Source organism: Dermacentor silvarum, chromosome 1 (genome assembly GCF_013339745.2).
Source record: "Dermacentor silvarum isolate Dsil-2018 chromosome 1, BIME_Dsil_1.4, whole genome shotgun sequence".
NCBI lineage: Eukaryota > Metazoa > Arthropoda > Arachnida > Ixodida > Ixodidae > Dermacentor > Dermacentor silvarum.
Genome location: NC_051154.1, coordinates 34186531 through 34212948, shown reverse-complemented (window position 1 = coordinate 34212948; position 26418 = coordinate 34186531). Strand labels below are relative to the sequence as shown.

General features: G+C 45.3%; 3 protein-coding genes across 3 annotated transcripts in view; 1 reads left to right on the top strand and 2 right to left on the bottom strand.

Annotated features, from left to right (window-relative positions):
- Positions 1–354: 354 nt before the first annotated feature.
- LOC119459810 (ELMO domain-containing protein 3-like) lies at positions 355–8200 on the bottom strand. The gene is made up of 7 exons (XM_049671595.1): positions 8159–8200; positions 7815–7863; positions 7109–7231; positions 6915–7045; positions 4019–4095; positions 898–1025; positions 355–798 (listed from the first exon to the last, which is right to left on the bottom strand). Exons 1-7 carry the CDS (start codon positions 8198–8200, stop codon positions 671–673), a joined length of 678 nt encoding a protein of 225 aa, XP_049527552.1. The 3' UTR covers positions 355–670.
- LOC119459852 (ADP-ribosylation factor-like protein 3) lies at positions 7895–25389 on the top strand. Its single transcript, XM_037721384.2, has 5 exons — positions 7895–8479; positions 9168–9311; positions 11516–11632; positions 13397–13633; positions 25255–25389. The coding sequence occupies exons 1-5, from the start codon at positions 8477–8479 to the stop codon at positions 25294–25296; spliced, it is 543 nt and encodes a 180-aa protein (XP_037577312.1). The 5' UTR covers positions 7895–8476; the 3' UTR covers positions 25297–25389.
- Positions 25381–26418, bottom strand: part of LOC119459784 (probable isocitrate dehydrogenase [NAD] subunit beta, mitochondrial) — an 18637-nt gene continuing 17599 nt past the window's right edge. The window contains exons 8-9 of the mRNA XM_037721380.2: positions 26211–26366; positions 25381–26008 (exon numbers count right to left, since the gene is read on the bottom strand). Of these exons, the coding sequence (XP_037577308.1) occupies positions 25931–26008; positions 26211–26366 (234 nt within the window). The 3' untranslated portion in view covers positions 25381–25930. The remainder of the gene's footprint in view (positions 26009–26210; positions 26367–26418) is intronic.

Sequence of the window (26418 nt, the reverse complement as noted above, 5' to 3'; positions counted from 1 at the left end):
TGTTTTCCCATCCACTTTCTGCAACCAATGCAACCAATGTATATATATATATATATATATATATATATATATATATATATATATATATATATATTGGTAACCCATAAGTTTTTTTTTTCTTTTTTTCCCACTTTATCAGGAGCTTTACAACACTTTCTTCCATAAGATGGAAAATAGGGCGAGTTGGTGAAGCTTCGTGGTAGCTAAAGCGCGACAGACGCAGACAAAAGGAATACAAGGGGACAAAAAACAGTGCCGTATTGTGTCCCATTCTATTCCATTTGTCCGTGTCTGTCGCGCTGTGGCTAGCTACCATGAAACACTTTCTTGTTCGACGAGAATTTGTTTCAACTTACTTGATGCTTGTTTTTATTATTTCTGCATAAAAAACAACTTCCTTGATACGAAGTGACACATAAACACGCTTGTAAGCGCATTTGCGACACAAAATGCTCAGTAGTTGCATACGCACACGGCTGTCTTCTTCTTTCTCCCCCCCCCCCCTTTTTTTTTTCTTTCTTTTTTTTATTTTCTTTTAACGGTATACTTACACTGTACGTTCATTGTTTGGGCCGCACCATTCCTCACATACGGCTCTTTATGTGGAGCATATGTGGCCCTACCAAGGTGGTCGCCATGGTAAGTGGTAATTGGCAGACTTGGGGTTGCCTCACTGAGCTTCAATTGCCGCCAAATTCGTGAACACCTGCGAAGTCGTCAAAGAACTCTGCTCCTCCTGGTAGTCCATCAAATTCTGAAGCACGTATCCGGGTTTCTTCTTTGCGAGAAACGATGTCTCTGGAAGGAATTCAGAACGTGTATAGAATGTATAAACGCAAATTGTGTTCGCAAGCAACACAGCTTTGTTATGACGAGGAACTGAGAGCAGTTATGTACCTTTCAAAATGAACCCGGAATCTTTAATCGTTAGCTTTTTGTTCTTCCAAGACAGGTAGAGCAGCAAAAATGTGCCAGCGTAAAACTCGTTCACAACATCCGTGACGTCATTTCTTTCATTGCAGCACCTGCGCGTAATTCAACGCCTGTTAATATCTTCCCACTTCATGTATCTGAGAGTATACTCAAACACAAGCTCAAACATATGCAATGCAGCTGCCCTGCCTTCCATGATTACCTCTCTGGTAAAAGCGTCTCCGAACCCTCTCTCACCGTGTGTGTGTGTGTGTGTGTGTGTGTGTGTGTGTGTGTGTGTGTGTGTGTGTGTGTGTGTGTGTGTGTGTGTGTGTGTGTGTGTGTGTGTGTGTGTGTGTGTGTGTGTGTGTGTGTGTGTGTGGTGTGTGTGTGTGTGTGTGTGTGTGCGTGTGCGTGTGCGTGTGTGTGTGTGTGTGTGTGTGTGTGTGTGTGTGTGTGTGTGTGTGTGTGTGTGTGTGTGTGTGTGCAACAAGCACGCAACAAGCACGCATTCGCAGCTCTGACACAACGAATGTGCGTGCGTATTTTTTCTATTCTTCAATCTTTTGCAAACCATGTGTCTACGCCTGAATTCACTTATAGTTGGGCATGCAGATGGTGGAATAATTATTCTTTTTTTCTAATCTCTTCGTACGGAACGCTGCGTCGAAAAGAAGCCTAGTATAAATGGCGCTCTCGATCCGCTATACCATTGTTGAGTAATTAAGTAATGGGCTTTGTTTAGTACCATTCATGAGGATGTGGTGTTTGCACGTTTACTAAATAAATCACAAGTACAAGTTGTCTGCGGGGGTGTCAAAGAGAATTGTAGGGCCGGTATAATGTAAGGATTCCTTTCGATCGCCCGATTCTACCCCTTTCTTATCAACACGTACGTCCGTTCACGCCGCCGGCTGAAGCCGGTGAGAACGTGGGCGGTCCAATCCTATTCCTTTTCGGGCTAAGCGCGAAAAGGAATAGGATTGGAATAGAATCGTTTCATTATTCCGGCTTTTTATCTGAAAGAAAGAAAAAAAGGAAAGACAGGCAGAAAGAAAGAAAGGAATGGTGGCGTCATCTGTCACCCAAAGAAAAATATTAAACTCCGGGGTCTTGCGTGCCAAAACCGCGACATAATTATGAGGCACGCCATACTAGCGGACTCCGGATCAATGTTGAACACGTGGAGTTCTTTAAGGTGCATCTAAATCTGTACAAAATCACCTAAATCCGTGCACCTAATCAGTACACGGCCGTTTTCGCATTTGCCTCCATCCAGATGCGGCCGCCGCGGCCGGAATTGAACCCGCGACATCGAGCTTATACAGCGCAGCGCCATCCACTGGGCGACCGCGGCGGTTAACCATGGCAGTTTTAACCTCAAATGGGGTTAGACAGGAACAAAGAAAGGTCGCTTCCAGTTGGCATTGTCCCCCATCTTCACACCAGATAACCTCTTCACTTGCTTTCTTTGCACAGGTCCAAATAAGGGGCAAGAAAGATTCTTTGTGGAATTACTAGGTCAGGGAAGGACCTTCATACAAGAATCTCCAAGTGTATGTCAAGGGTCACTCCCCCCCCCCCCCCCCCCCCCCCGAAGAGCAGCATATTCCATGGTTCGAAACCGACCATCGGACATATTTATTTGTTTAATCTATTTCTAGTGGCACTTAGTGGCATCTAGTGTCCCTAGTTGGCTATGAACGGCCAGAAACATAAAAAACCTAAATGTGGAGGGAATAGCCAACTAAAGTTACCGCTTTAATAACAAGCCAACCGAGCAGCCCGCTTCTGTGCTCAGTATAATGGCAAACCTCGAATTCACAAAGCTTCTCGTTCGTAAGTGCTGTTCGCCATTTATTTATTTAGTTAGTTAGTTAGTTAGTTAGTTAGTTAGTTAGTTAGTTAGTTAGTTAGTTAGTTAGTTAGTTAGTTAGTTAGTTAGTTAGTTAGTTAGTTAGTTAGTTAGTTAGTTAGTTAGTTAGTTAGTTAGTTAGTTAGTTAGTTCGAATAGGGGCTCTGGTCTTTTTTCTTGGGGCTCTCCGACTGAGAATGCAGCCGCAAGCGCACCTCAAAGCGTGCTGCAAGGCGATGACCATGTCAAGAGCCCATCACCGCGCACGTGCGTGCGTGCGTGCGTGTGTGTGTGTGTGTGTGTGTGTGTGTGTGTGTGTGTGTGTGTGTGTGTGTGTGTGTGTGTGTGTGTGTGTGTGTGTGTGTGTGTGTGTGTGTGTGTGTGTGTGTGTGTGTGTGTGTGTGTGTGTGTGTGTGTGTGTGTGTGTGTGTGTGTGTGTGTGTGTGTGTGTGTGTGTGTGTGTGTGCGTGCGTGTGCGTGTGTGCGTGTGCACGTGTGCTTGTGTGCGTGTGTGCGTGCGTATGTGTGTGCGTGTGTGCGTGCGTATGTGTGTGCGTGGTGCGTGCGTGTGTGCGTGTGTTCACCGCCGGCTGCACTGACCGCTGCAATGGTTCTCCGCACTTTGTACTATACGTGTAATGGTGCAACATCTTCTCAGCATCTGTGCGGCCTGCACAGCGAATTAACTTTTCAATGAATTATTTTACGGCAGATCTTACAATCTACGAATTATAACCGCTGATTTCGCAAGGCGATCCTTGGAACGGATTCTCACGACTGAACCAGCTTCGAGATATTAATTTTCAAAGTGTCCGACGAAATGCATGGGCGTACCAGTTACTTTTGTGCTTCAATACATAAAACAGCGTTTTCCTCAAAAAGTTAACTGGAACGCCTGTGCATTTCGTCGGACACTTTGAAAATTAATATCTCGAAGCTGGTTCCGTCCTGAGAATTCCTTCTGAGAACTCATGGTTCAGTCCTGAGAGTCCGAGAATAGCGTAATTATGTTAATTATTAAATTAGGCGTTTTGATTTCTCGTGGAAGTAATGGCCGCCTCATCGAGTAGTTTAGATCAAGGATTATAATTTTGCTATCTGCCACAGGCAATTTTTAAAAATTTGGTGCAGCTAAAATGAAACACCCTGCATATGTCAAACACTTGGCCGGAGTTTCCGAACCTCAGGGGAGGCAAATTCGTGTACGCAGCCTGACTGCTTGAAGCAGGCCTTAACCTTGCGTATACGCACCTGTTCAGTACCTCCTCCCTCAGTGCCTCTATGGACACCTTCGTGATGTTGAGGCTCATCAGGGCAAATGGGAAGTTCTGAAAAGCAAATAGGCAGCGTCTCTTCTAGTGCACCGAGGTGGACTACACCATGTTCACGCCCGCAAAGAACTCGTTAGAACCGTTCTCTTTCACAGTTCTGTTAGTTGACTCCCCTGAGAAGATCCGCAGCCAACATTCCCAGCCAAGAAAACAAAGAATGAAAAGAAGATAGAAAAAGAAAAAAAGACAAGAAAACCTGCTCACATGTTCACATCCTGTCTCAAGCGCGGAGCGCTGCCCGCGTTTGTGTGCGCGCGTTTACAGGGCTGAAGAATACCCTTCTTTGCCAAAACCAGTTCTGATTATGAGGCACGCCGTAGTGGAGGGCTCCCCATTAATTTTGACCACCTGGGGTTCTTTAGCGTGCACTACAACGCAAGCACACGGGATTTTTGCATTTCGCCTCCATCGAAATGCGGCCGCCGCGGCCGGGATTCGATCCCGCGAACTCGGCAATGTTTCAACTCTGATGTGCTGCCTGCGCCGCAGAATAATTCGCGTGCATAAGATGTACGCGAGACGAATTTTTTGCAAACTGTCCGCCACAAGCAAAATACGTTTAAAAAAATCAGCGGCGATTTAGCGCTAAATGCGAGAGAAATGCGTTAGCATTACGCCGCACCTCTTTGAGGTGCCGGATCCATGACCTAAACCGCATTCATTACATTACAATGTGTTGTGCAGGAGCTCACTCGACACACGCCCTGCCTGTTCGAGAAAGCGAAGTGCTACTGACGGTGGTCTGGACGACCGCCACTTGCACTATATATATATACATACCAGCCGTTTCGACCCCGGCCGGTATGTTCTTGCTTTTCTAGGTGCGCCTGCACTTTCTCAACTTTATATGTATATATATATATATATATATATATATATATCCTACGATTTCTGCTAGGCAGACGTGACTTCACTACTCCTCGGCTTCAATTTCGCAATAACATGTGCCCTACAGTGGATAAGTAAAATGTTAGCTAGCATACCCCCCCCTGAGGCCGAGTTACCTTCAGCGGGTACCAACGGGTACCTTCAGCGCTCTGTTCACATTGTAATTACAATTCAGGAGGTGGCTTGAGGTCGAATTTTCCGGATTAACCAAAACACTCTATCACTGTCTTGTATTTATTCATTCACTCTTAAATTACTTGGAGTAAAACGCTGAACAAATAAACATCGTCATCATCCTTGGTGTCGTTAAATTATAATTATTAGGCATTTTATTTGCTGTTGGATTTCTCTGGCTAAATCAAGGAAATTGCATATTATGCCAAGTGCTTGCTCCCCCCCCCCCCCCCCCCCCGGCATACAAAAAAAAAATTCAACCCTCCCCGGCAGAGCTCCTGGGTGCGCTACTGGTCACGACTACTACGACCCTTGCCTTCACTTTGGAACAGCTTATTTGGATGGAGCAGTCATACTTCTCGAGTAATTCTTACCTTTAGTTTTAACTACAAATGTTGTTACTACCTTCTGATTTGCAGGTGCACTTTTTATATCCCTGCATTATTTCTATCCAGAAATTCTTGGACTTCAACAACTTATGCTTGGTTCACTAATAAGTATGCTACTTGATAATTACATCATCATCATATTTATGTCCACTACAGGAAGAAGGCATCTCCCAACGATCCTCAATTACTCTTGTCTTGCGTCAGCTGGCGCCCATCTTATTCCAGCAAATTTTCCCATTTCATTGCACCATCTAATTCTCTTCCGTCATCGACTGCGCTTCCCTTCTCTTGGCACCCATTATTTAACTCTAATGGTCCCCCGGTTATCTGTCCCACGCATTACATGGCCTGCCAGCTCCATTTTTTCTCTTAATGTCAACTAGAATATCCACTCTTCCCATTTGCTCTCTGATCCATACCGCTGTCTTCCTGTCTCTTAACGTTACTCCCTAACATTTTTCGTTCCACAGCTCGTTGAGCGGTTCTTCTTCTCTGGCTTCGCAGTTAAACCGAAGTTCGAGCCGCATATGTCAGTACTGGTAGAATGCAATGGTTTTACACTTATATTTTCAAGGATAGCAGTAAGCTGTCGGTCATGATTTGGTACTGCCTGTCGTATGCGCTCCGACCAATTTTTTTATTCTTCTGCAAATTTCCTTCTGATGATCAAGATCCCTAGTGAGTAATTGGCCTAGATAAACGTACGCTTGCAAAGATTTTAGACGCCGACTACCAATCATGAATTCTTGTTCTCTTGCCAGGCTATTGAACATTACCTTTGTTTTATGTCCAACCCTACTGTGTTACTGAACAGGACAATGTCATCTGAAAATCGCAGGTTGCTTACATATTCGCAGTTGACCGTCACTCCTAATCCTTTCCAGTCTAATAGCTTGGATGCTATACTTCTAAACGCACAGTGAATAGCATTGGAGAGTCTGTGTCTCCTTGTCTGACCCCTTCCTTGATCGGTATTTTTCCATTTTTCTTCTGGAGAATTATCATAGCTGTGGAGCTTTTATAGATATTTGCGAAGATATTTACGCATGATTTCGGTACTCCTTGACTACGCAAGGCCTCCAGGAATATTGGTATCTCTACTGAATCAAATTCCTTTTCGTAATTTATGAAATAGCTAATATGATAATAATATAGCTCAAGAGAAATAAATTTAGCTATGTAATGATACCGTGCACCGTGCTAACCCCCCCCCCCCCCTCCCGGCAGGAGAAATTAGGGCTGAAATATAGGTCAAAAGCAGTGTGTAAGGGGGCAAACATGGCGCAACGCAAAGGCCAGCATTATTTGCGGGTGTGATTTTTTTTACAACCTATTACATCATTTCAGCGATAAATGGACACAGACCTGTTCTCGATCTCGGGAAAGGCTGTAAATGTCGTTAACGAGTTCTATGTTCCCAAAGCCTGTAGTCAAGAAGAGAAGGTGCAGTATACCAAGTAGACCGACGCCCCTCAAGTCAGTAGCCGGGTCGTTTCCTGCAGAGTGACAATATATTCGGAATCTGCGCGGAAACTGGCCATTGCAAGAAAGCTTGCTACCTTGGAACCCGATTCTCTCCCAATGACTGCCGTACCTCGGGCAGTCATACACAGTGTTCGTGAGTTTCCTGTAGATTGTCTGCAGAATCTCCAAATGCAGCGTGTTCTCGTTATCGAACGGACCTGAGAGGATCATAAAAAAGCACGTGTTACGACTTGTTCACACGCTGCCCGAGCTGGTGTTATTAGATGCGAAACTCAAGCATACACTGAGCCAAGGCGAAAGTGAAGTCTCTAGCCGGCACTAGTCCCAACTTCAAGCGCGGCGGACCGAAAAGGCAGTGTAAAATCAATTTGATCCCTCTCCGCTGGATCACAGGCCTGATGGCAGACTGCGTGCGAAAGCAGGTTTCTAATGAACTCGAACATGTGATGTTATAGCATGCACGTTTTACTCAGCAAGCTTACCATGTAGGAACTCAGGTCTCTATCCTTGAAGTAGCAAAGAGCTTCTTCATACGTGATAATACGCGAACAAAATGTCACAGTCCCTATACCTAAAAGAACAACAAATAAGGCGTTTTTTGCAAGTTACACAGAGAGACATAAGGCGCTTACCGACAACATTCGTTACTTTGTCCCACTCTTCTTGTGCCGCGCGCTGTTCCTCTTGCACTCTTAAGGAATCTTAGAGGTGAAACCGTTATTTTATTTTTATTTTATTTTTTGTTTAGCAAAAAATGGCAATTCATGTAAATTATCTTACCGAATTCTGCGAGCTTAAAGAACGCCGGTGTACTGAGGTCAGCCGGTTCCTGAAATTAGAATAACGCAATAATTAGCGCTGAGTCAAGTGTCCTTCTCCTGTACTTTGTGCACCCCACATCGCCGAACTGCATGCGATGACACTGAGTCATGAAGCTCAACTTTCGAAAGGCGGAATTCGCCAAGTGTCAGTACGACGCCACGAGCGCCACGCAACGCTAAAGCTCGACGCATTAGATGTGCACAGACTCACGACAGAAGTGTCACGCTCTGCGCTAAAGCCGCGTTCACGGAGCACACATTTCCGCGCAAGCAGAGAGTGAAACTGTGTCACCGGCGTTATACCGTTTCGTCGCTCTCCTCTGGTTCCAGTGGCCATGTGTCCATTTTGGCCCAGAGACTGTTTGGTCGTTGCCTAGACAACGCGCTCGTCGGGATCCCGTTTGGGAAGGGTGTGAGGTTCGCGAAATGGTTACCGAAGGCAGAAGGCGCTACCATTTGTGAAGGCACTGCCCCAATGCCCCGTTCCAGACAGTCCTGAGGGTGCGCCATTTTTTTTTTTCTCTCACTCTGTTTTCCGGATCACTTCACTGGCCTCCCCGATCTCCCTCCCGGGCGTCGGAGAAGGCCCCTTCCAGAACGAGCGTCGCGCAACGCTGAGAAATGGTGAGAGGCGCATTGATCGCGTGCTGCTCGCATACAGACGAGCGCCGTCGTCCGCTGGATACCCGCAGATATTCAGCAGTGGATTTCGGGTACTTTCCGGGTCTTTGTAATCATGCACGCTCGTCCGCCGGAAGATGCCCAAACGACAATCTCCATCACCGGACGAGTGCTAATGTTTTGCCTCTCATTGCGCTTCGAGGAAATCACAGCGAGTTATGGAACGAGAGGCGCGTGCTGCTGAAAGTACACACTTTGGATGCTCGCGCTTTAAAACAGTGTCCGGGTGAAATGGCACAGCGCGTGCGACATGCTATATTACGGTGTATGGCAGCGTACGCACATTTCATATATTATGCCGTATATGCTATTTATGCGGTATGACTCAATGTTATCAGTAGCACGTTATGGAATGCTGTAGTGTATTGCGCTGCGGTAAGCATTGGCGTAGAAGGCTTCGTACAGCGTAATATATGGAAGCATATGTTGCGAGCAGCAGCGTGACTTCAGTTGTCTGACAGACAACTCTGCCTGGGTGGCTCGTTCCCGCAGCTGGCTGGCGTATCATGTAAAATAGTTGCGAATTTCACACGCGAATGAATTAATTAAATTTGCTGCGATTTCATCCACTTAAGAAGCACATGTCGCGCCTACACCCAGCGCGCGTATTCTGAGGCGTAGTCACCCGCAGGGACTCCTGGCCCTGCTTAGGAAGCTCAAGTCGACGCCCGACCGCGAGCTGCGGATCTTGTTGCTGGGTCTGGACAACGCCGGCAAGACAACCATCCTCAAGAAGTTGGCGTCGGAAGACATCACCCACATCACACCGACACAGGTACCTTAATTATTCGATGCAGTGCGAGCGATCTTCCGAAGGTGTGCGTGAGCATGCTGCAAAACCGACGGATCACTTTCACAGTGAACGGTATACTGCTTGCACGCGGGGCCGTTGTTGGCACCTTGGAAAATCAAGAGCCCGGCTTGTATTATACGCGACAGTGCTCGCTAAGAATGTGTGCGTGGGAGGTAGAAAGGAACACTGCAACTGTGTCGCTCAAGGCGGACGCCTAGAGCCACGCCAGCCCTCGATGGTCCCAAGGGGGGCTGGCGTAGCTCCTTCCCATTGCCTTTATCCCAGTGACGTTAGAAGTGAAGGGGGGGCAGAGGATACAGCACATAATCAGCCACACAGCTCAGTGGCAGGCAAGTGAAAGCCCCACCATCCACTCTCTCCCATTACATCCCTTCCTTTCAATTTAACCGCCAAATAATGACGACGCACCTGCTCCCACCGTTGCTCTAGAAAACCCGCTCGCTCGTCCTGCTTTAGCACAAGTTGGCCCTGCGGCAGAACATCTGAGTTTAGGATGCCTACGACAAGAACTTCCATACCATCAGCCGGATTCACGAACGTTCCGTTCCATGTAAGCTTAGTCAGTATAGCCAGTTATAACTGACCGAAATTACCTGCACAAGCGCTTTTGTGAATCCGGACCATGTGCAAGTTCATGTCGCAAGCCATCTGAAACTCAGATGTCCTGCCGCATATTGAGTTAAAACACCACGAACGAGCAGCTTTTTCCTAAAGCAACGGTGGAAGCGGTCCTCAGAATTTTATTTGGGACAGCTCAGGCAGATTAAAGTCCTTGGAGCACAACTCAGTCTTCGAGCAGATTTGTAATATCAAGCATGACTCCAGTCCACTAAAATTATGTGTCGAATGAATAAAAGAAAAAGTAATTTAATATGGTATATTTGTTAAACACCCACTAAAGATATCTAACGTGTAATTGTTGCAAGCATTGAATAAATTATTAAAAATTAAATTATGGGGTTTTACGTGCCAAAACCACCATCTGATTATGAGGCACGCCGTAGTGGGGGACTCCGGAATAATTTGGACCACCTGGGGTTCTTTAACGCGCACCTAAGTCTAAGTACACATGTGTTTTCGCATTTCGCCCCCACCGAAATGCGGCCGCCGTGGCCGGGATTAGATCCTGCGACCTCGTGCTCAGCAGCCCAACACCACAGCCATTGAGCAACCACGGCGGGTGTCCAAATCATGCTTTGGGCACAGTAATGGGCTACGACAATGCAAGTCTAAGCGTTGTAAAAACTCTATGCAAGCAGCAAGTAAAGGTCACTGGCTATTTGTGGTTGTGGCTGTCCCGTGAGTGACCCATGTATTTAACGCTATCAGGCGCTTTCGATGTGTTCCTAGTAAGAACAATCAATGGGGTTTTATGTCCCAAAGCCACATGCATCTGCAGGGTTATGAAGGGCACCGAAGCGGAGTTATTTCGGTAATTGACTTCTTGGTAACCTTAGAGCGCACATGGTAATCACGCAGTTGAAGCCAGTCGGCGTTTAAAGCACGTCCGTTCAGTATATGAATCATTAAACTAGCACCAGTTTCGATATATCTGCCGTCAAAATGCGCCATGAAAATCATTGTCATTCCAGGGAGTTTTGTTCTACCGTGCGCAAGAAAGGCTTTGGGGAAACAAGAAAAACGCGGAATGAGAATCCATTTCGGTGCGCATTTTATGGACAGATATTTCCAAGCCGGAGCTTGTTTGGTCTTCTGTCAAACGGACATATGGCATGAGCAGTGATTGGTTTCAATTCCGCGATTGCAAAATGTGTCTTCAATCTTAATGAGCAACTTTTGTAATAACATGGATAATTAGGTGGTTAAACAAATCACTTCGCGCGACTCAAGTATGACGGCCACACTCATGAAAATCTCATCTTTACCTACAATAAAGTGCCTCTACAATTTTTTTCTACCTGTGCTGGAACACACGGTATGCAACGGTCATTGTCTTCATAGGCTTTATGCCACAGTAAAGATATACTATATCGGGCGGGATAAATACATACACGTGCAATCTACATCAAATAATTAATTTTCACTTTCGAGTACCAAAGAACACGAAAATGCAAATCGACAAGCACATAGCTGTGAAGCCGATTTTTCACACACTAGCACGGCCCGTAACAATGGCGTACCGTCCACTGCTGTCATTGCTGCAGGGTTTCAACATCAAGAGCGTGCAAGCCGAAGGCTTTAAACTCAACGTCTGGGATATAGGCGGCCAGCGCAAGATTCGACCTTACTGGCAGAACTACTTCGAGAACACCGATGTGCTGGTCTGTGCGGCTCTTTGTTCATTATTCAGATATTATCATCTGTTTTCTTCGCAATGCTACCAGTGTAATTAGTACTGATTACGTTTCAGTTCTTGGCCGAGACAAGCTTGATGCATCAGTTATTCTTATATTCCTAGAGAGACAGGCCTATACGCGACTACGTTTTATACTAAACGCAATCAACATGGGTCAATCAAGAATACTCTCTGAAGTGGTATACACAGGGGCCGATAGGAAGCCATTGTCGTTTATTCTTATTTGATTAATGAGGCTTAACATCCCAAAATAACACTGGGGCTAAAGAGAGGAACGGTAGTGGAGGGCTCCGGATTGCGACCACCTGGGATTCTTTAACGAGCACCTAAATTTAAGTACACGAACGTTTCGCCGTCATCGAAATGCGGCCGCCGCGGTCGCAAAGCGAACCCGCGAACCTTTGGTCATTCAATCCGACGATCGACAACTGCATTATCGCTATATCACCGCGGCCAAGCTGTATTGTTTCTATAGAAGGTACAAGTTCACCCAATAAAGAGACATCGTATTCACCGATCTGCCGCGGCGGTTATACGTGCCTGCCACGTCCACGGGGCAATATTCCTCGCACTAGTCGAGTAGCCTGAACCCTCCTGTCGAAGAAAAATCAAGTTCAATTCATTTTATTTACCAGTAAATTAGTAAGCATCAATTAGTACATTTAGTAACAGTAAGTTCTCCAATTATATCCAGCATTCATGTAGTTTTGACCAACAAGGACCTAACTGTTGTTCCAAATTGACGATCTTAAAACAGCCTTAGCTCTTTCCCCGTCAAAATGTTCTAGGGCTTGGAGTATTGAGCAAATCTCGCTGCGTGTAAACCATGTCGCATAGCAGTGACCGCAGCGACACTGTAGAAGTCGTGAACGGCGCTGAGCTGCTACCATCGAGGGCGTCAGGCTGCACAAAATGTGAAGAGCGTCGCATAACTATATAGTCAACCTGGCAGCGGCCGCTGAAGAAGTCGCGTCGCTGCGAACTCGGCTATTAGTTGCGTCTCGTGTATCTCCCTCGTAGTTGTACGACGACGTCCTTTCATGGCGCTTATGCGTTTTCTCGACAGGAAAAATTTATCGAGGAAGCCCAACAGGAAGAAATTGCATTTAGCTGTAAAGGACGTCGTAAGGATCGCGCATGTCGTCGACGAATTTAGGCATCTCACCCGTGAATAGCTCTGTTATGTTTCGATAAACACCTAAGCTCTTCTCTTAGCCTTTTCAAATGAACTTTGCTCACAGCAAAGGCAGATGCATGTCGATGGCCGTCGATTGCGACCATCGAATGCGGAGGCGGTTTCCCTTTTTTCGCGCATTACCTCCCCCCCCCCTCCCTCCCTCTTTCTTTCTTGTTTTTTTTTTTTTTTTTTTTTTTTTTTTTGTCTAGTCTTTTCTGTATACTTTTTCGTAGAGGCAACTTTTTCGTTCTATACCTTCTTCATTCAAAATCCCAGCCGCTACACGACTATTTCTCCCTCACAACTCTTTTCTTCTTCAGTGGCCTTCGCCACTTTCCGCACCTCGCACAGCCCTTCCATCAATCGCGCCTTTCCTGGCAGACGACCTCATCGACCACAGCTACCTTGCCTTCTGTTACCCCTGTCTTTTGACTACTTTCTTCCTTCACGCACTGTCGCAACACCTGCCCGTGTACTTCTCTGTCTCGTCGTGCTGCCGTTCCGGCGTGCTGCCGTTCCGACGCACACAGCTCTGAAGCGTTCCTCGTGCAGCTGTACGTGATCGACAGCTCGGACAGGGCGCGATTCGAGGAGACAGGCGTGGAGCTCGCTGAGCTGCTCTCTGAGGACAAGCTGCTGGGAGTGCCGTTGCTCGTGCTGGCCAATAAACAGGACCTGGTGCACAGCGCGCCGGCCGCTGAGCTGGCCGACGGCCTCAACCTGCCCGCCGTTCGCGACCGGCCCTGGCAGATACAGGCCTGCAGTGCGCTCTCCGGCGAGGGACTCAAGGTACGTCAACGCGGATGTCTAACACCGTTGTTGTATGACACCGCTCCAGGAGAACGCTCAACGACTTGCCACTCAGAACCTTCCCGCGGCCATCGACACCGCTCAGAAGGTGCCAGCTGCAGCTATTCGGTAGACCTGTCCCCACAAGCCCCTTAAAGTACTAGGCGAGAACCGGCGCGCATTACTGGCGTAATGTATACCTTATTTTTTTTTTATTTTTTTTTTTTTTGCGAAACAGTCTTTGCATCATTCTTAGCACTTTGTGGTAGGCAGGTTCCTGTCTCGGCTCGCTTTAATAAAAAATAATATGTGGCCAATGGTGGAACCGAACCGCTGCCGTAGAGCACAGCAGCCCGGTGCTCTAACCACTAGGCCACGATCGCAACCATAACTTCCCTCGTTCGAAATGCAGCCAGCTCTTTGAAACAGTGGACGCGCGCGCCACGTGCTACTTTCTCGTCGTCTTTCCACGTGACAACTCGCGCTTTGAGGCGCCGTGTCAGACTGCACTATATCCGGGACCGACCCACTTTCCCCAGCAATTTCCTGGTAGCAGTTTACGCTACGTAGAAACAATGAAACGTTCTGCTAACTTCACTATCGTCCAAGTTAATCACGCTTTAACACTTCGCTGAAGTACAAATGCCATCGTCGTTACATGACATAGTCGTTAATGACATCGTCGTTACATGTACCATGACATAGCCATAGGTACAGTCTGTTTCACACTTAGGGGAAATCTCCGAGCGCATTGCATCGCGATGCTACATTTACTTTGTTGAAGGAGTATTGTTTATAATGTATCGCTTGTAGAACGACTTCCAAGTTGGGCAAGTCGGAACGGATTCATTATAAACTAAAGGTGGGCGAATATCAAAATTTTCAAATACGAATAGTAAGTATCAAATTGAATCGAACAAAGAATAGTCAAACGTAGAAGCATATATTTACAGCAGGAATATGTATTCCGGTATTGTTAGGTACCACACCTGTACTGACTAGTGCAAAAGAGACAGCTAATTATATCAGGTACAAAGGATTAGCTATACACATAAGATCACTAATTTGTCATTTAAAAAATTACACGAATATCCTCTCAACCACTTTTAAAGCCTGGTTGCAAACAACCTCTCCAAGAATGAATGGCGGCTGTACGTACGACTAGATTTCCAAAATATCAAATAAATGGTTTCCGAAAAAAAAAAAAAAAGATCTGAGGTTGCAAAAAAAAAGCTATTGAGGGACTTGTGCACCATAGACACATGTAAAAAAGCACATTGCAAGGAAAACATCACCGATTGTATAGCTTAAAAACTAATCCTGGTACATTACTAGGCTGTCAAAAACACGAATACGAATAGTCAGTGTGAAATATTCGATTCGTATCCGAAACTTCGAATATTCGCCCACCCCTATTATAAACCATGTGCAAAAGGAATACGGACACAAAAGCTGGCGCCTGTGCCGAAATAAATTTTCATCAGCCATGACAGCTCTGCCTACTTGTCGTTCCTTGCGTTGTCTCCCATCGTCCCTTTTCGCTCATTGTATAAAACGAATGTCTCGCTTTCCTTTTTAGATAGCTGTGAATTCTGCAATTACGATATGAAGCCTCTATTCCTTAAGAGCGCAATATATACTTACATCTTTAATGCAGCCAGTCCAAAACGTGCGTCAAGTGAAGTGCGGCTTCTGAAGTGAAACTGGCGACTCCATATGGCATAGAAACAACAGATGATGGCCACAAGGTATCACAAGCCACTCACGCGCAGGCCTGTCGTTCTGAAGCAGTGGCTGAAGACCATATAACGAAAGCTGGCTGCGCTCTCCAGATCACCTTCCTTCCCCTCTTATCCCGCCAAGCGCTCAATCCAGTGTCAGTCATAGCGTGTGTGCATGCATCAGTGGTGTAGTACCACGAGACCACTGCCTCAGATTTCCACGACATCCCGTCCGAACCCACACTGTATTGTGCGCCTTCTCAACTGTTCGAATATGTAATCTGTTGCACTCTCAAGGGGAGTTGAGGCTCCGTAGCGCAATTATTTGGTTGACAGCATACAGTAAAGAAAAAGCTAAAGTGAGTCAAGCATTTTGCATCAGTACATATTTATTTATTTATTTTCAATACTGCTGCTCTCTTTCGAGAGTGTGGCAGTTGGGCAGTACAATAATTCTTCTGTACAGTGCAAGTCAAACAAAATGCAGGTCATACAAAAAACGATATATGCAGTGTAAGTTATACAATCTATACAATAAATACGATATTAAGATCAAACGAAATAGTAATAAGGAAAAAAAGAAAGGAAAAAAAAGTACATGAAGCTTTACGAAAGATGGCCAAGGAGCACAGGTATCACAAGGGGCAAGTAATGAAACAGAAGTAACAAATTTAAGCATTGAACGTTGAAAATCAGTATGACAAACAAATAAGCTATCCTAAATAAGGATGTTTATTAAAATTTCCAAGCGAACAAAGAAATCTGTGCCGATGCCCTTGCATGCATAGGTACTCTTACGCACACACAGTTTTTTTCTATGCGTGAGATAAATTCAAATAATGATTCGATGTTGGTGATAGAAGCGTCAAGTTGGTTTCATTGTGCTATTGCGAGCGAGAAAAAAGAATACTTAAACTTGTCATTTTTACATATGTATTCTGCCAATGTGTGCGCATGCTTATTGCGTGTAGGTCGAGCCTGGGAAAATGAAATGTATTTGGAGGTATCTATCCTACAGTTATTTTTCAGTAGTTGAAACAAGAATTTTGAGTGAGCGTGTTTCACTCTTGTGGATAGTGTTTGCAAACCGGACTTGGTTAAAAGTTGTTGGCGAGTCTGTACGTTTATATTTGTTATGGATGAACCTCACAGCTTTTCTTTGTACTGATTCTAGCTTGATTATGTTAGTCAGTGTATGCGGAAACCAGACTGTGTTAGCGTATTCGAGAACAGGCCTTACAAATGATGTGTAGGCTAGCAGCTTCGTTGACATGGTTGCGAGCGCCAGGCTTCGTTTTAAGAAAAATAGTTTGCGCAGCGCCTTTGAGATTATGTTACTGATATGTTTGTCCCATTTGAGCTTCGAGGTTAATGTAATGCCTAGATATTTATGTTCTTCAACCTTGTTAAGTTGAGTGCCGTTAATTGCGTACGTAAAGATGGATGATGCCGTTTTTCAGGTTAGTCATAATCACGGACTTTTGTATGTTGATTTTCATCTGCCATTTAGAGCACCAATTACCTATGTCAGCTAGAGAATCATTCAGTTCAATATGATCATTGTAATGATTAATTTCTCTGTAAATGATGCAATAGTCCGCGAATAGATTTATATTGTACTTGATGTTAGCTGTGATATCGTTAATATAGAGTAGGAAAAGCAATGGTTCCAGAACAGACCCTTGAGGAACTCCGGCTGTTACTGCAAATGTGTTGGAAAGCGTTTTTTTCGTAAACGACAAATTGCGAGCGGTTGCTTAAGAAGCCTTTTATCCAAGCAGAAAGTTCTCCTATACCAAAAACATTTTCAACTTTAGCTATTAATTTGCTGTGACACACACAGTCAAAAGCCTTAGATAAATCAAGTAGAATCAAATCAGTTTGACCACAGTTATTAACTGTAACAGCAAGATCGTGGGCCAGTTCTGTTAGTTGAGTTACCATTGATAAACGACTGCGAAAACCATGGTGTTTGGGAGAGAAAAAATTTATGCACTCTAGGAATACTGTCATGTGCTTTGAGATTATGTGTTCGAGAAGTTTACATGATGTGCTAGTTAGTGAAATGGGTCCGAAATTTGAAAGTAATCTTGTGTCACCTCCTTTGTGGATCGCGATTACCTTTGCAATTTTCCAATCATGAGGTAATTGTGGTCGCGAGTGATTTCCGGAAAATTAGCCCAAGATATTTACTACAGCACTCTGCATATCTTTTGAGGAAAGTATTAGGTATATCATCGGGGCCACTACCTTTCTTGGGGTCAAGTTGAAGCAGTAGATTGAAAATACCAGCGTCCGTAATGTCTAGTTTATCGATTTTCATGTAATGTTACATTATAATTGCGGGAATAATATCATCCTAGTAAACACTGACCGAAAAAAATAGTTATATGCGTTAGCCTTAGCAGTTCTTTCTTCGGGAAGGAGATCCGATGTAACAGTTTTGCTGGCACAAAAGTAATTCCAGAACCTCTGCGGATTATTAACAAGAAAATTAGGTAATGTTACATCAAACTTCGCTTTGCTTGAATTACTTCTCGCGTGATCCATGGATTATTTTTTGGAGGGCGCTTTGTTTTTGTACGTACGTAGTGAGTGATGCAGTAAAGTACAACCAATTTGAAGTGAAAACAACGGAAATCTACATCTACTGAAGGATCTGACCCCGTATATGACGGATGAACCATGATTCATCGAATCATGGTTCATCCGTCATAATCAAAATGCATGCAACAGTAATCGTGGTCCTTTGCCGAATTTTTACGGCAAGATATAAGTTGATGTACTCTTTCATGGGACGCCATTTTTGTACTGACAATGCCACCCGCATAGGTGGCAAAACGTCTATGCTTTGTTATTGTTTTATTGTTGAGTAAAGCCAGTGAGGCTATACGTTTGAATATCATTAGATATCTTAGAATTCAGCCAGGTATCTGTGAGGACCACTATGTCTGCACTGTATGTGTCGACGAGATTACACAATCACGCTTATTAACAACACTATGAATGTTAGAGAACAAAACGCAAATGTTATTTGTAGGCTCATGACCAGAAGCAGATAGCTAAGGGGTGTTACTGTGAAGGCTGTGTGAAGATGCCTCGTTATTTATGTGATATTCACAGACGCTATCTAATGCTGAAATGTAGACGTAACACTTATTCTTTATTAACAACTTGTTCTGACAAACAGCAAACTTCTCTCCACATGCCTGTCCAAATTCCAAAAGTTTTTTACGCGAATTCTGAGTTGACAGGCAAAAATGTTCTGTAACATTTACCCCAAAACTTTTCATTTTTCTTCTATCGTAAAAAATAGTTTCCCGAATCTTAATGTTCGAAAACTTGACTATGATAGGACGAGATCGATTGGATGAAAATTTACGTAGCTATTGTGCACGAGCTATTACCTCATTGGGTAGCCGAAGGCTTATTCCAGAAAGCAGTGTCTCACACAGAAGCTGTTCAGACTCAGCCCATGTTTTGTTTTGCGCGTCAGTTAAGCCGTGGAAAATTAGATTATCGCACCGTAAACTGTCTTCGACGTTGTCCAGTCGTCTATGAAGTGCCTCTGATTTATTCTGCACAGCCTCGGACACTTCCTGGGCAATGTCGAGCGCACTAGGGGCCTGCGAAGCAGCTACTTTTTCTTCAACGGCAACAAGACTATCGTTCTTACTAGTCATCTGACGCTCAAGCTTTGATTGTGTTTGCCAGACTTCATTGAGCTGGGAGACTATTTCGCCACAGTTTTTGTCAATTTTTTCGTTTAACACTTTCAAGAGGGAGACGACATCGTGATCGGACTGGCTAGGATCCTGTTTAGGTGGCCCGAGGTTCAGTTCAACATCGCCTTCTAAGAGCAATAATTTCAGCAAATATATGCATTCACAGACATCAGATAGGAACACACTTGGGCAGGGCTTCATATTGTGACCGGGCATCAAATAGATCAAAAGAGAAGCACAGTATATAAACAGACTGTTTACAGAGATGTTTAAGATGGCGGAATGAATACGCGCAACGTCCCGGTGATCGTCATCTTTTTCATTAATCCAAGGAGGTGGCTCATAACATCTAACCTCCCCGGCGGGCGGAGCGCCAGCTTGGCGCAGACTAATTACACAAGGAGGAGGCAGCGAAAAAGTATGGTTTCACCCGGGATACGTGCATGACTTCACAAGATGACAGGGTAGATGATGAAGAACTGTCCAGTGGTGCGATCTCATAGGTAACATCACTAAGTTGCTGTAAAACCTTGCAAGGTCCGGTGTAACGCGACAAAAGCTTTTCGGAAAGACCTACACGGTGAGATGGAGTCCAGAGAAGTGCAAAAGATCCCAGAGAAAAGCTGAGGTGTCGGTGGTGGCGGTCATAGCGGTCGTTTTGGAATAATTGTGAGTCGGATAGTCGCTCATGAGCGATCTGACATTCCAGATGAGCTCGGGCGGCAGCATCGCAGGCATACTCTGTGCTGCAGGGCAATGCACCCTAGGGTGGTGGCCAAACAGTAGGTAAAATGGGGAAAACCGGCGGTGTCATGACAATGAGTTGTACGCGAATGTGACATATGGCAAAGTGCTGTCCCAGTCCCGATGATCGTCAGACATGTATGTCGCCAGTGGATCGGTTAAGGAGTGGTTCAGCCTCCCAGTGAGCCTGTTGGTCTGTGGGTGGTATGCAGTAGTGAGCTTGTGCTCCACAGAACAGGAACAGAGTAGGTTATCGACAACATTGGACAAGAAGCAGCAGCCTTGGTCTGTGAGCAGTTGCCTAGGGGCACCATTATGAAGGAGGAAATCGGCGACGTTAGTGGCGCAACTAGTCGGCAAAGCTCGAGTGATGCTATACCACATAGTGCAGTCGGTCGCAACTGCAATCCACTTGTTCCCTGAAGCAGACGTAGAGAATGGACAAAGGAGGTCAAGACAGATGTGGTAGAATGGCTCCTTGGGCATGTCAATGGGCTGTAGAAGGCCTGCAGGCAACGCCGAGAGCCGTTTACGTTGCTGACAAAGGTCACACGCAGCAACGTAGCATCGAACAAATCGGTACAGACCAGGCCAGGAAAACCGGCACCGCATGCGGGCGTATGTGCAGGACACTCCAAGATGGCCAGTGGTTGGGGCATTGCGGAGTTCTTTGAGAACAGTAGCACGAAGTTGCTTTGGCAGAACAAGCAGAACTTCTGGGCCATCGGGAGTGGTACTACAATGCTAAAGAACATTGTCGTGAAGTTGAAACAGAAGCAGCAACTGACGAGAATAGAGGCGGCCGATTATAGATCGTAACGTGTTGTCGCTTGTCTGTTCAGCGCATATGTTGGCCAAATCTGCATTAGCTATGACGAAATCACCGGTATCACGCTCAGCAGTGTTGGGAGGGTCGACAGGGTAGCTTGATAAACAGTCAGCATCTTTGTGCATCCGGCCAGTCTTGTACAGAACGTCAAAGGTGTACTCCTGTAGCCATAAAGCCCAGTGACCGAGCCTTCCTGTAAGATCCTTCAGTGACGAGAGCCAGCAAAGGACATGGTGGTCCGTGATGACAGAAAATGTGCGGCTGTATAAGTAAGGGAGCAATTTTGCCACAGCCCAGACTAAAGCGAGGCATTTGCGGTCAGTTATTGAAAAATTGCAATGACACGGTCCTTGTCGTTCTGGCGTTGGGAGAAGACTGCACCGATGCCGTGGCCACTAGAGTCGGTGCGAACTTCTGTAGGGGCCGACGGCAGGTCATAATGTGTCAAATTGGGTGGTTATGTAAGTAAACTGATCAGGGTGGTGAATGCGGTATCTTGCTCATGATCCCAAGAAAAAGAGATGTCCTTCTTGAGTAGGTCAATAAGCGGCTGGGCAATGTCGGCCAAATTCCTGACAAAGCGGTGGAAGTAAGAGTACAAGACGATAAAGCTCCGGACATTTCCGACTGAGCGAGGAACAGGAAAGTCTTGGATGGCACGCACCTTGTCGGGGTCAAGTTGGACACCGCTAGCACTAACAAGGTGACCGAGAACGGTGATGTGACGTCGAGTGAAACGACACTTGGAGGAGTTAAGTTGCAGGCCAGCGCAGCGAAACACATTAAGAATGGCCGACAGGCAGGTCAGGTGGTTCTCAAAAGTAGGCGAAAAGACAATCGCGTCATCTAGATAGCAAAGACAAGTAGACCACTTATAGCCCCGAAGGAAAGAATCCATCGTTTTCTCGAAGGTTGCGGGGGCATTACACAATCCAAAAGGCATAACCTTGAACTGGTAAAGTCCATCTGATCTGACAAACGCAGTCTCCTCACGATCTATGGTATCAATGGTAATCTGCCAGTATCTGGAGCGCAGGTCAATGGAAGAAAAGTAGGTGGCTCCGTAAAAGCAGTCCAAGGCGTCATCGATTCGGGACAGTGGGTATACGTCCTTAAACGTGATGATGTTTAAGCATCGGTAGTCAAACAAAATCACCAGCTGCTGTCTTTCTTTTTGACTAGCACCACAGGGGACGCCCATAGACTGGAAGAAGGTTCGATAACGCCTTTTGTGAGCATTTTGTCAACTTCGCCTTGGATCACACGATGTTCGGCAAGGGAGACATGATAGGGACGGCGGCTGATAGGGCTTGCATCCCCTGTGTCGATTCGATGCTGGACAACAGACGTTCGGCTCAGAGAATGATCGTCGAAGTTGAAAAGGTCATATGACTCCAGGAGGTGGCGAAGGTCAGTAGCCTGAGCAGGAGTAAGATCAGCAGGGATTATTCCGACAAAGGCATCGCGCGGTGAACTGGTTGCGGTGCAAATGAAGGACGAACTGGAGGGACTGGTGGGATTTAACCGTGCAAATTTCGCAGTCTTCCGCAGCAGTGATGGTGGTGAGTGACGTGCCTGCCGGAATCAGTTGAGGAGAGGCGCTGAAGTTTAAAATGGGAATGGAGATGAGATTGCCAGTTACAGTCACGAGGGTGCTAGGCAGAGCGACGTTCTTGGCGAGCAGATGTGTGATGGGGCTTCAAATAGATTAAAAGAGAAGCACAGTATACAAACAGACTATTTACAGAGATGTTCAAGATGGCAGAACACACGCAATGTCCCAGCAATCGTCATCTTCTTCATTAATCCAAGGAGGTGGCTTGTAACAATATTTATAGACATCGCCGTTCGAGGATTTTCGCAATTCATTTTCGCCGCCGCTTTCCCGCGAAACTCAGCAAAGGTAACTGCCGCGAGTTTGAGAACAGAGTTGGTACGAGAGATGCATGCCATGCATACAAGGCTGCAGTTAGATTCTAGTACACTAAGTGGTTTTACCGTAGGCCCCCAATGCCAATCGGCCCACTGACCTCTAGTTAACTTCCAACAGACTATATCTCCAATTTCTATAGCACAGAATGGCAAAAATTTGTGAACGTTAGTGCCAGCACCATTACTCCTTTTTCAAGTTCCTCACACCACTCAACATTTATTGTAGCCGTGTTTGTCTTACTCCTGCTGCATGACATCTACCAGCTACCCTAGTGCCTGTACTATATACAAGCTACCCTATATAGTAGTATCTAGTGGCGGCAAAGTTGGGAGGCTTTTTGATCACCTAACCACATATTCAATACTCTTCTCCTTTTTGCTACATGCCCTACAGCTGGGGTTCAGCGTTTTTGGTTTAAACCAAAATAAAGTATGTCCACATTCTTTCCCTGAATTTAGTTTCTAACGAAAAAAAGCTAGCAAATTAAGTCAATTTACCAGAGAGCTAAGACAGCAATGCAGCAAATGGGCACATCAAAAGCCTACATGTGATCCGATGAAGGAGCCTGGCGAGGTAACGGTCACATGTCAGCCTGCCACCCAAGCAATCTTTACCTTTTTTTTTTTCTTTCTTATTTATGTCCATTTTGTCTGCTGCTGCAATGAAAATGAGAAAGGGTGGGATACCCAGAGGGGTCAGGAGAGTCCTAGCCCTTGTAGTCTTTGTGCTGCGGCCACTGCAATGGACAAACTATGCAAGTTCACTGACGCTAATGTGGCATCGTATCTACATACTAATTTTTTCTATTATTCTTTTCAGCTCTGTAAGCGAGTATGGCTATGAATAAAGTTTCTTTCTATTAGTGTTCGAATATCAAAAGTGCTCACTATTAATACCTGCACAGTCGCATTGTGGTATGGTATTGCACCCTTGCTAGACTGCTTTATTCTGTGTATTAGGTACAACTACAGTGTTCAAGACCAGCATCTGTAGTTATAAAGCACATTTCACTGTCAACTAAGTTAGTGAAATATAGACATTCACCAAACGAAACCTGTGAGCTCCACACAAAAATTTATCCACCATATGTAAAAGTTCATCTGAAGAAATATGTTCACAGAAAACACAGAATTTTTGGGTCGAAATAGAAACTGAATATATTATGGCAAATTTGGGGGAAATAAAAACCGAAAACTAAGACCCCTACCTACAGCATAGTCCTATGAATGGTTATTTCTAGTGGGATAATACTGGTGATGATATTCCAGCATCCATGGCCATTCACTACATCTGTCTTGCGTTGGTGCACCTAAGCCCCTACCTCCTTTGCTGACATCTGAGCGTTCTCTGCTTGCCATAGGGCTGCCAAAAAACACAGAACTTCCCGAACAGTTATAACAGGTGCTTCCTCCACCTTATTCGCAAGCCGTTACTGATGTAGTCGAACACCTTGCATGCCCTCGCATATCATACACAATCAAAAAAAGTCAAAAGTCACCAAGTCACCTATCATACGCAATCTTGCTGTGCCCCTTGCATTTCCCAAAGCTTGACCAGCGAAGGTCCCCTTGGATGGCCTCGTTGAAAATGTTCCTGTGGCAGCCCCTTCCCAGGCATCCAATGACTCGCTGGCCTTGCTCGAGCCACTCCCAAGTCAGCGAAGTCAAGCAAATGACATTGTTGGCAAAAGTGTGGGCAGAGACGTGTATCACCATCCATAGTTCACAAACCATTACATATCGATTGAACCCCTACAGCAACCCTCGCCTATGGAGGACATTGCCAGCCTGCCTTGATGCCGTTCGCAGGTTGTCTTAGTGTGTAGCAGTGTAGTTGGGCTCAATGCATAGGTTCACCGCCTAGGTATATGTACTCAGTCGCATACATGAAAACTTAGTCTCCGAGAAGCATGAAGGAGTGATGAACCTTTCATTTTGCGACTCCACCTGGAAGCTGCTCCGGGCAAACGGCCCCAGTGTACGTGGCAGTGTTGATGTATTGGACGACGACAATGCTAAAAATACTGAGAGGAGCTATCGCTGTAAAACTGGACAAGGTACCAATAAGCTCCAGTCACGTTTTTTCCACCATTTCAAGTCAGCGCACCACCTTTCAATGCATTTGCTCTACGCATGAGGGTAGCATGAGACTCACGTGATTGTTGCTAACATTGTTCTCTGGGGACCTACACTTTGTTATATACAATAACCTGGCACTGAATTGAAAGCTGTGAGGCACACTCTGGTGTTTGTGACTGTGCTCAGGATTATGCTTGAAATTGCTTTGATAGAGAAATGTGCATTACAAACAAGCAAAGGCTTAATTCCTCAAACTCGTAGTAACTGTAGTGTATTTGGAACCCCCCCCCAAGAGCAGTCCTCTCAAATTCATTCCATGGCTTGTTGCTTGTTTGAACTAGCATCCTATGTCTTGTTTGTGCGATATTGTTTTTCCTCTATTGAAACAAGGCAAGACGTTGGAGCTTTTTGTGCAAAGAACATTGAGGCTGTGCTCACAACATGCACATAGTCATTATCTCCTTTGCATAACACAGGTGTGCCAAAACTGCACCAGAGAATCACATGATTGTTCGATCATGAAGTGGTTCAGTTACCAGATAGAAATGCCACCAGAAATGTTACCTAACTCGAATTTTGTCATTTTTTCAGGATGGACTTGAATGGGTGTGCAAGACCATCAAAAGGAAGTAAAGCAACGCTGAAAGCTGCAGAACTCTATTGTTCCTCGCCATGGGGTATCCCAGCACTGCACAGTACAATGATTGGCAGAGCACCTTCTGATGAATGGGAGATAACTTTATTCAGCATAAAATGCAGTCAGAAGATAACAGAATGCCGAAGCACCCAGGTTTCCTGTGTAGCATGTCACAACACTGTTGCTAACCTGCAAACACACTATCACTATTTCTCCCAAGGGCAAGCAAGCTCAGTCAAAACATTGCAGACTAGTTCCCTTAGACAAAAACCAAAATGTGAGTCCTTCTGAGGGAATGGAATAGGAGTAGGCTGCATCTGCCAGAAAGCTTCACTGTGGCTTCTCCATTCCTTGACTGCCAAAATCTCACAGGAAAACATAGCAGCCGATAGTGTAATAATCTCCTTAAATTATCTAAAATGCACCTAAATGAGCGCAAAGAACCTTATTTTGGTGTCGTGCCACAATCTGCAACTGACTGCACTCAAAGAGTCATGTTGTGGCGTGGAGCTTAATTAAAAGTCTTTTCTTTAAGAGCATGTGTGCGTCTCAGTATTGACAATGAACAAACAGCACTATACTGGAAACTACACAGCACAAATGCTAGCCGGGGTGACCACTTGCATGTTCCTAGTGTGGGAGATTCTGGATGACTGCAGCAGTGAAATCGGTTGTGCTGGCATAGCCACCAAGGTCTCGAGTACGAACCTAAAAGTGAAGAAAAATGGTAGTGCCAATACAAAAGTAGTGCCAATACAAAAGAATACCTAAAGTGCAAATGAATCTTCAGTTCAAGGTAATGCTGAGTATGCTTAAAAGACAAAAGATTTTTTTTTTTGTTCCTGAATTCACTTTGTAAAATATTTAAATCTTTGTGGGCACTTATGCTGATCTAAATATGGAAGCATACCTTGCCACTCTTGATGACCTTCTCCACTGCATCCTTTACAAGAGTAGCATAGTAATGAAGGTTCACATGACGTAGCATTTGTGCAGCACACAGGAACATAGCTGTCGGGTTTGCAATATTCTTGCCTGTGGCCTCTCCAAATGTGTGTCGTGCTCCCTGTAAACGAGTGAAAAAAGATCTCAAGGTAAAGCAAGTGTCAGTGTTGTAC

Excerpts from the sequence above, each read along its gene's own strand:
- LOC119459852 (XM_037721384.2), top strand. Across the intron at positions 9,312-11,515 it reads CCCACATCACACCGACACAG|GGTTTCAACATCAAGAGCGT; the intron begins GTACCTTAATTA and ends TCATTGCTGCAG. Across the intron at positions 11,633-13,396 it reads TCGAGAACACCGATGTGCTG|CTGTACGTGATCGACAGCTC; the intron begins GTCTGTGCGGCT and ends TTCCTCGTGCAG.
- LOC119459810 (XM_049671595.1), bottom strand. The coding sequence starts at position 8,200 with ATGGACACATGGCCACTGGAACCAGAGGAGAGCGACGAAACG. Across the intron at positions 7,046-7,108 it reads GGAGAGAATCGGGTTCCAAG|GAAACGACCCGGCTACTGAC; the intron begins GTAGCAAGCTTT and ends GTCACTCTGCAG. Across the intron at positions 1,026-4,018 it reads AGGGAGGAGGTACTGAACAG|GTGCTGCAATGAAAGAAATG; the intron begins GTGCGTATACGC and ends AATTACGCGCAG.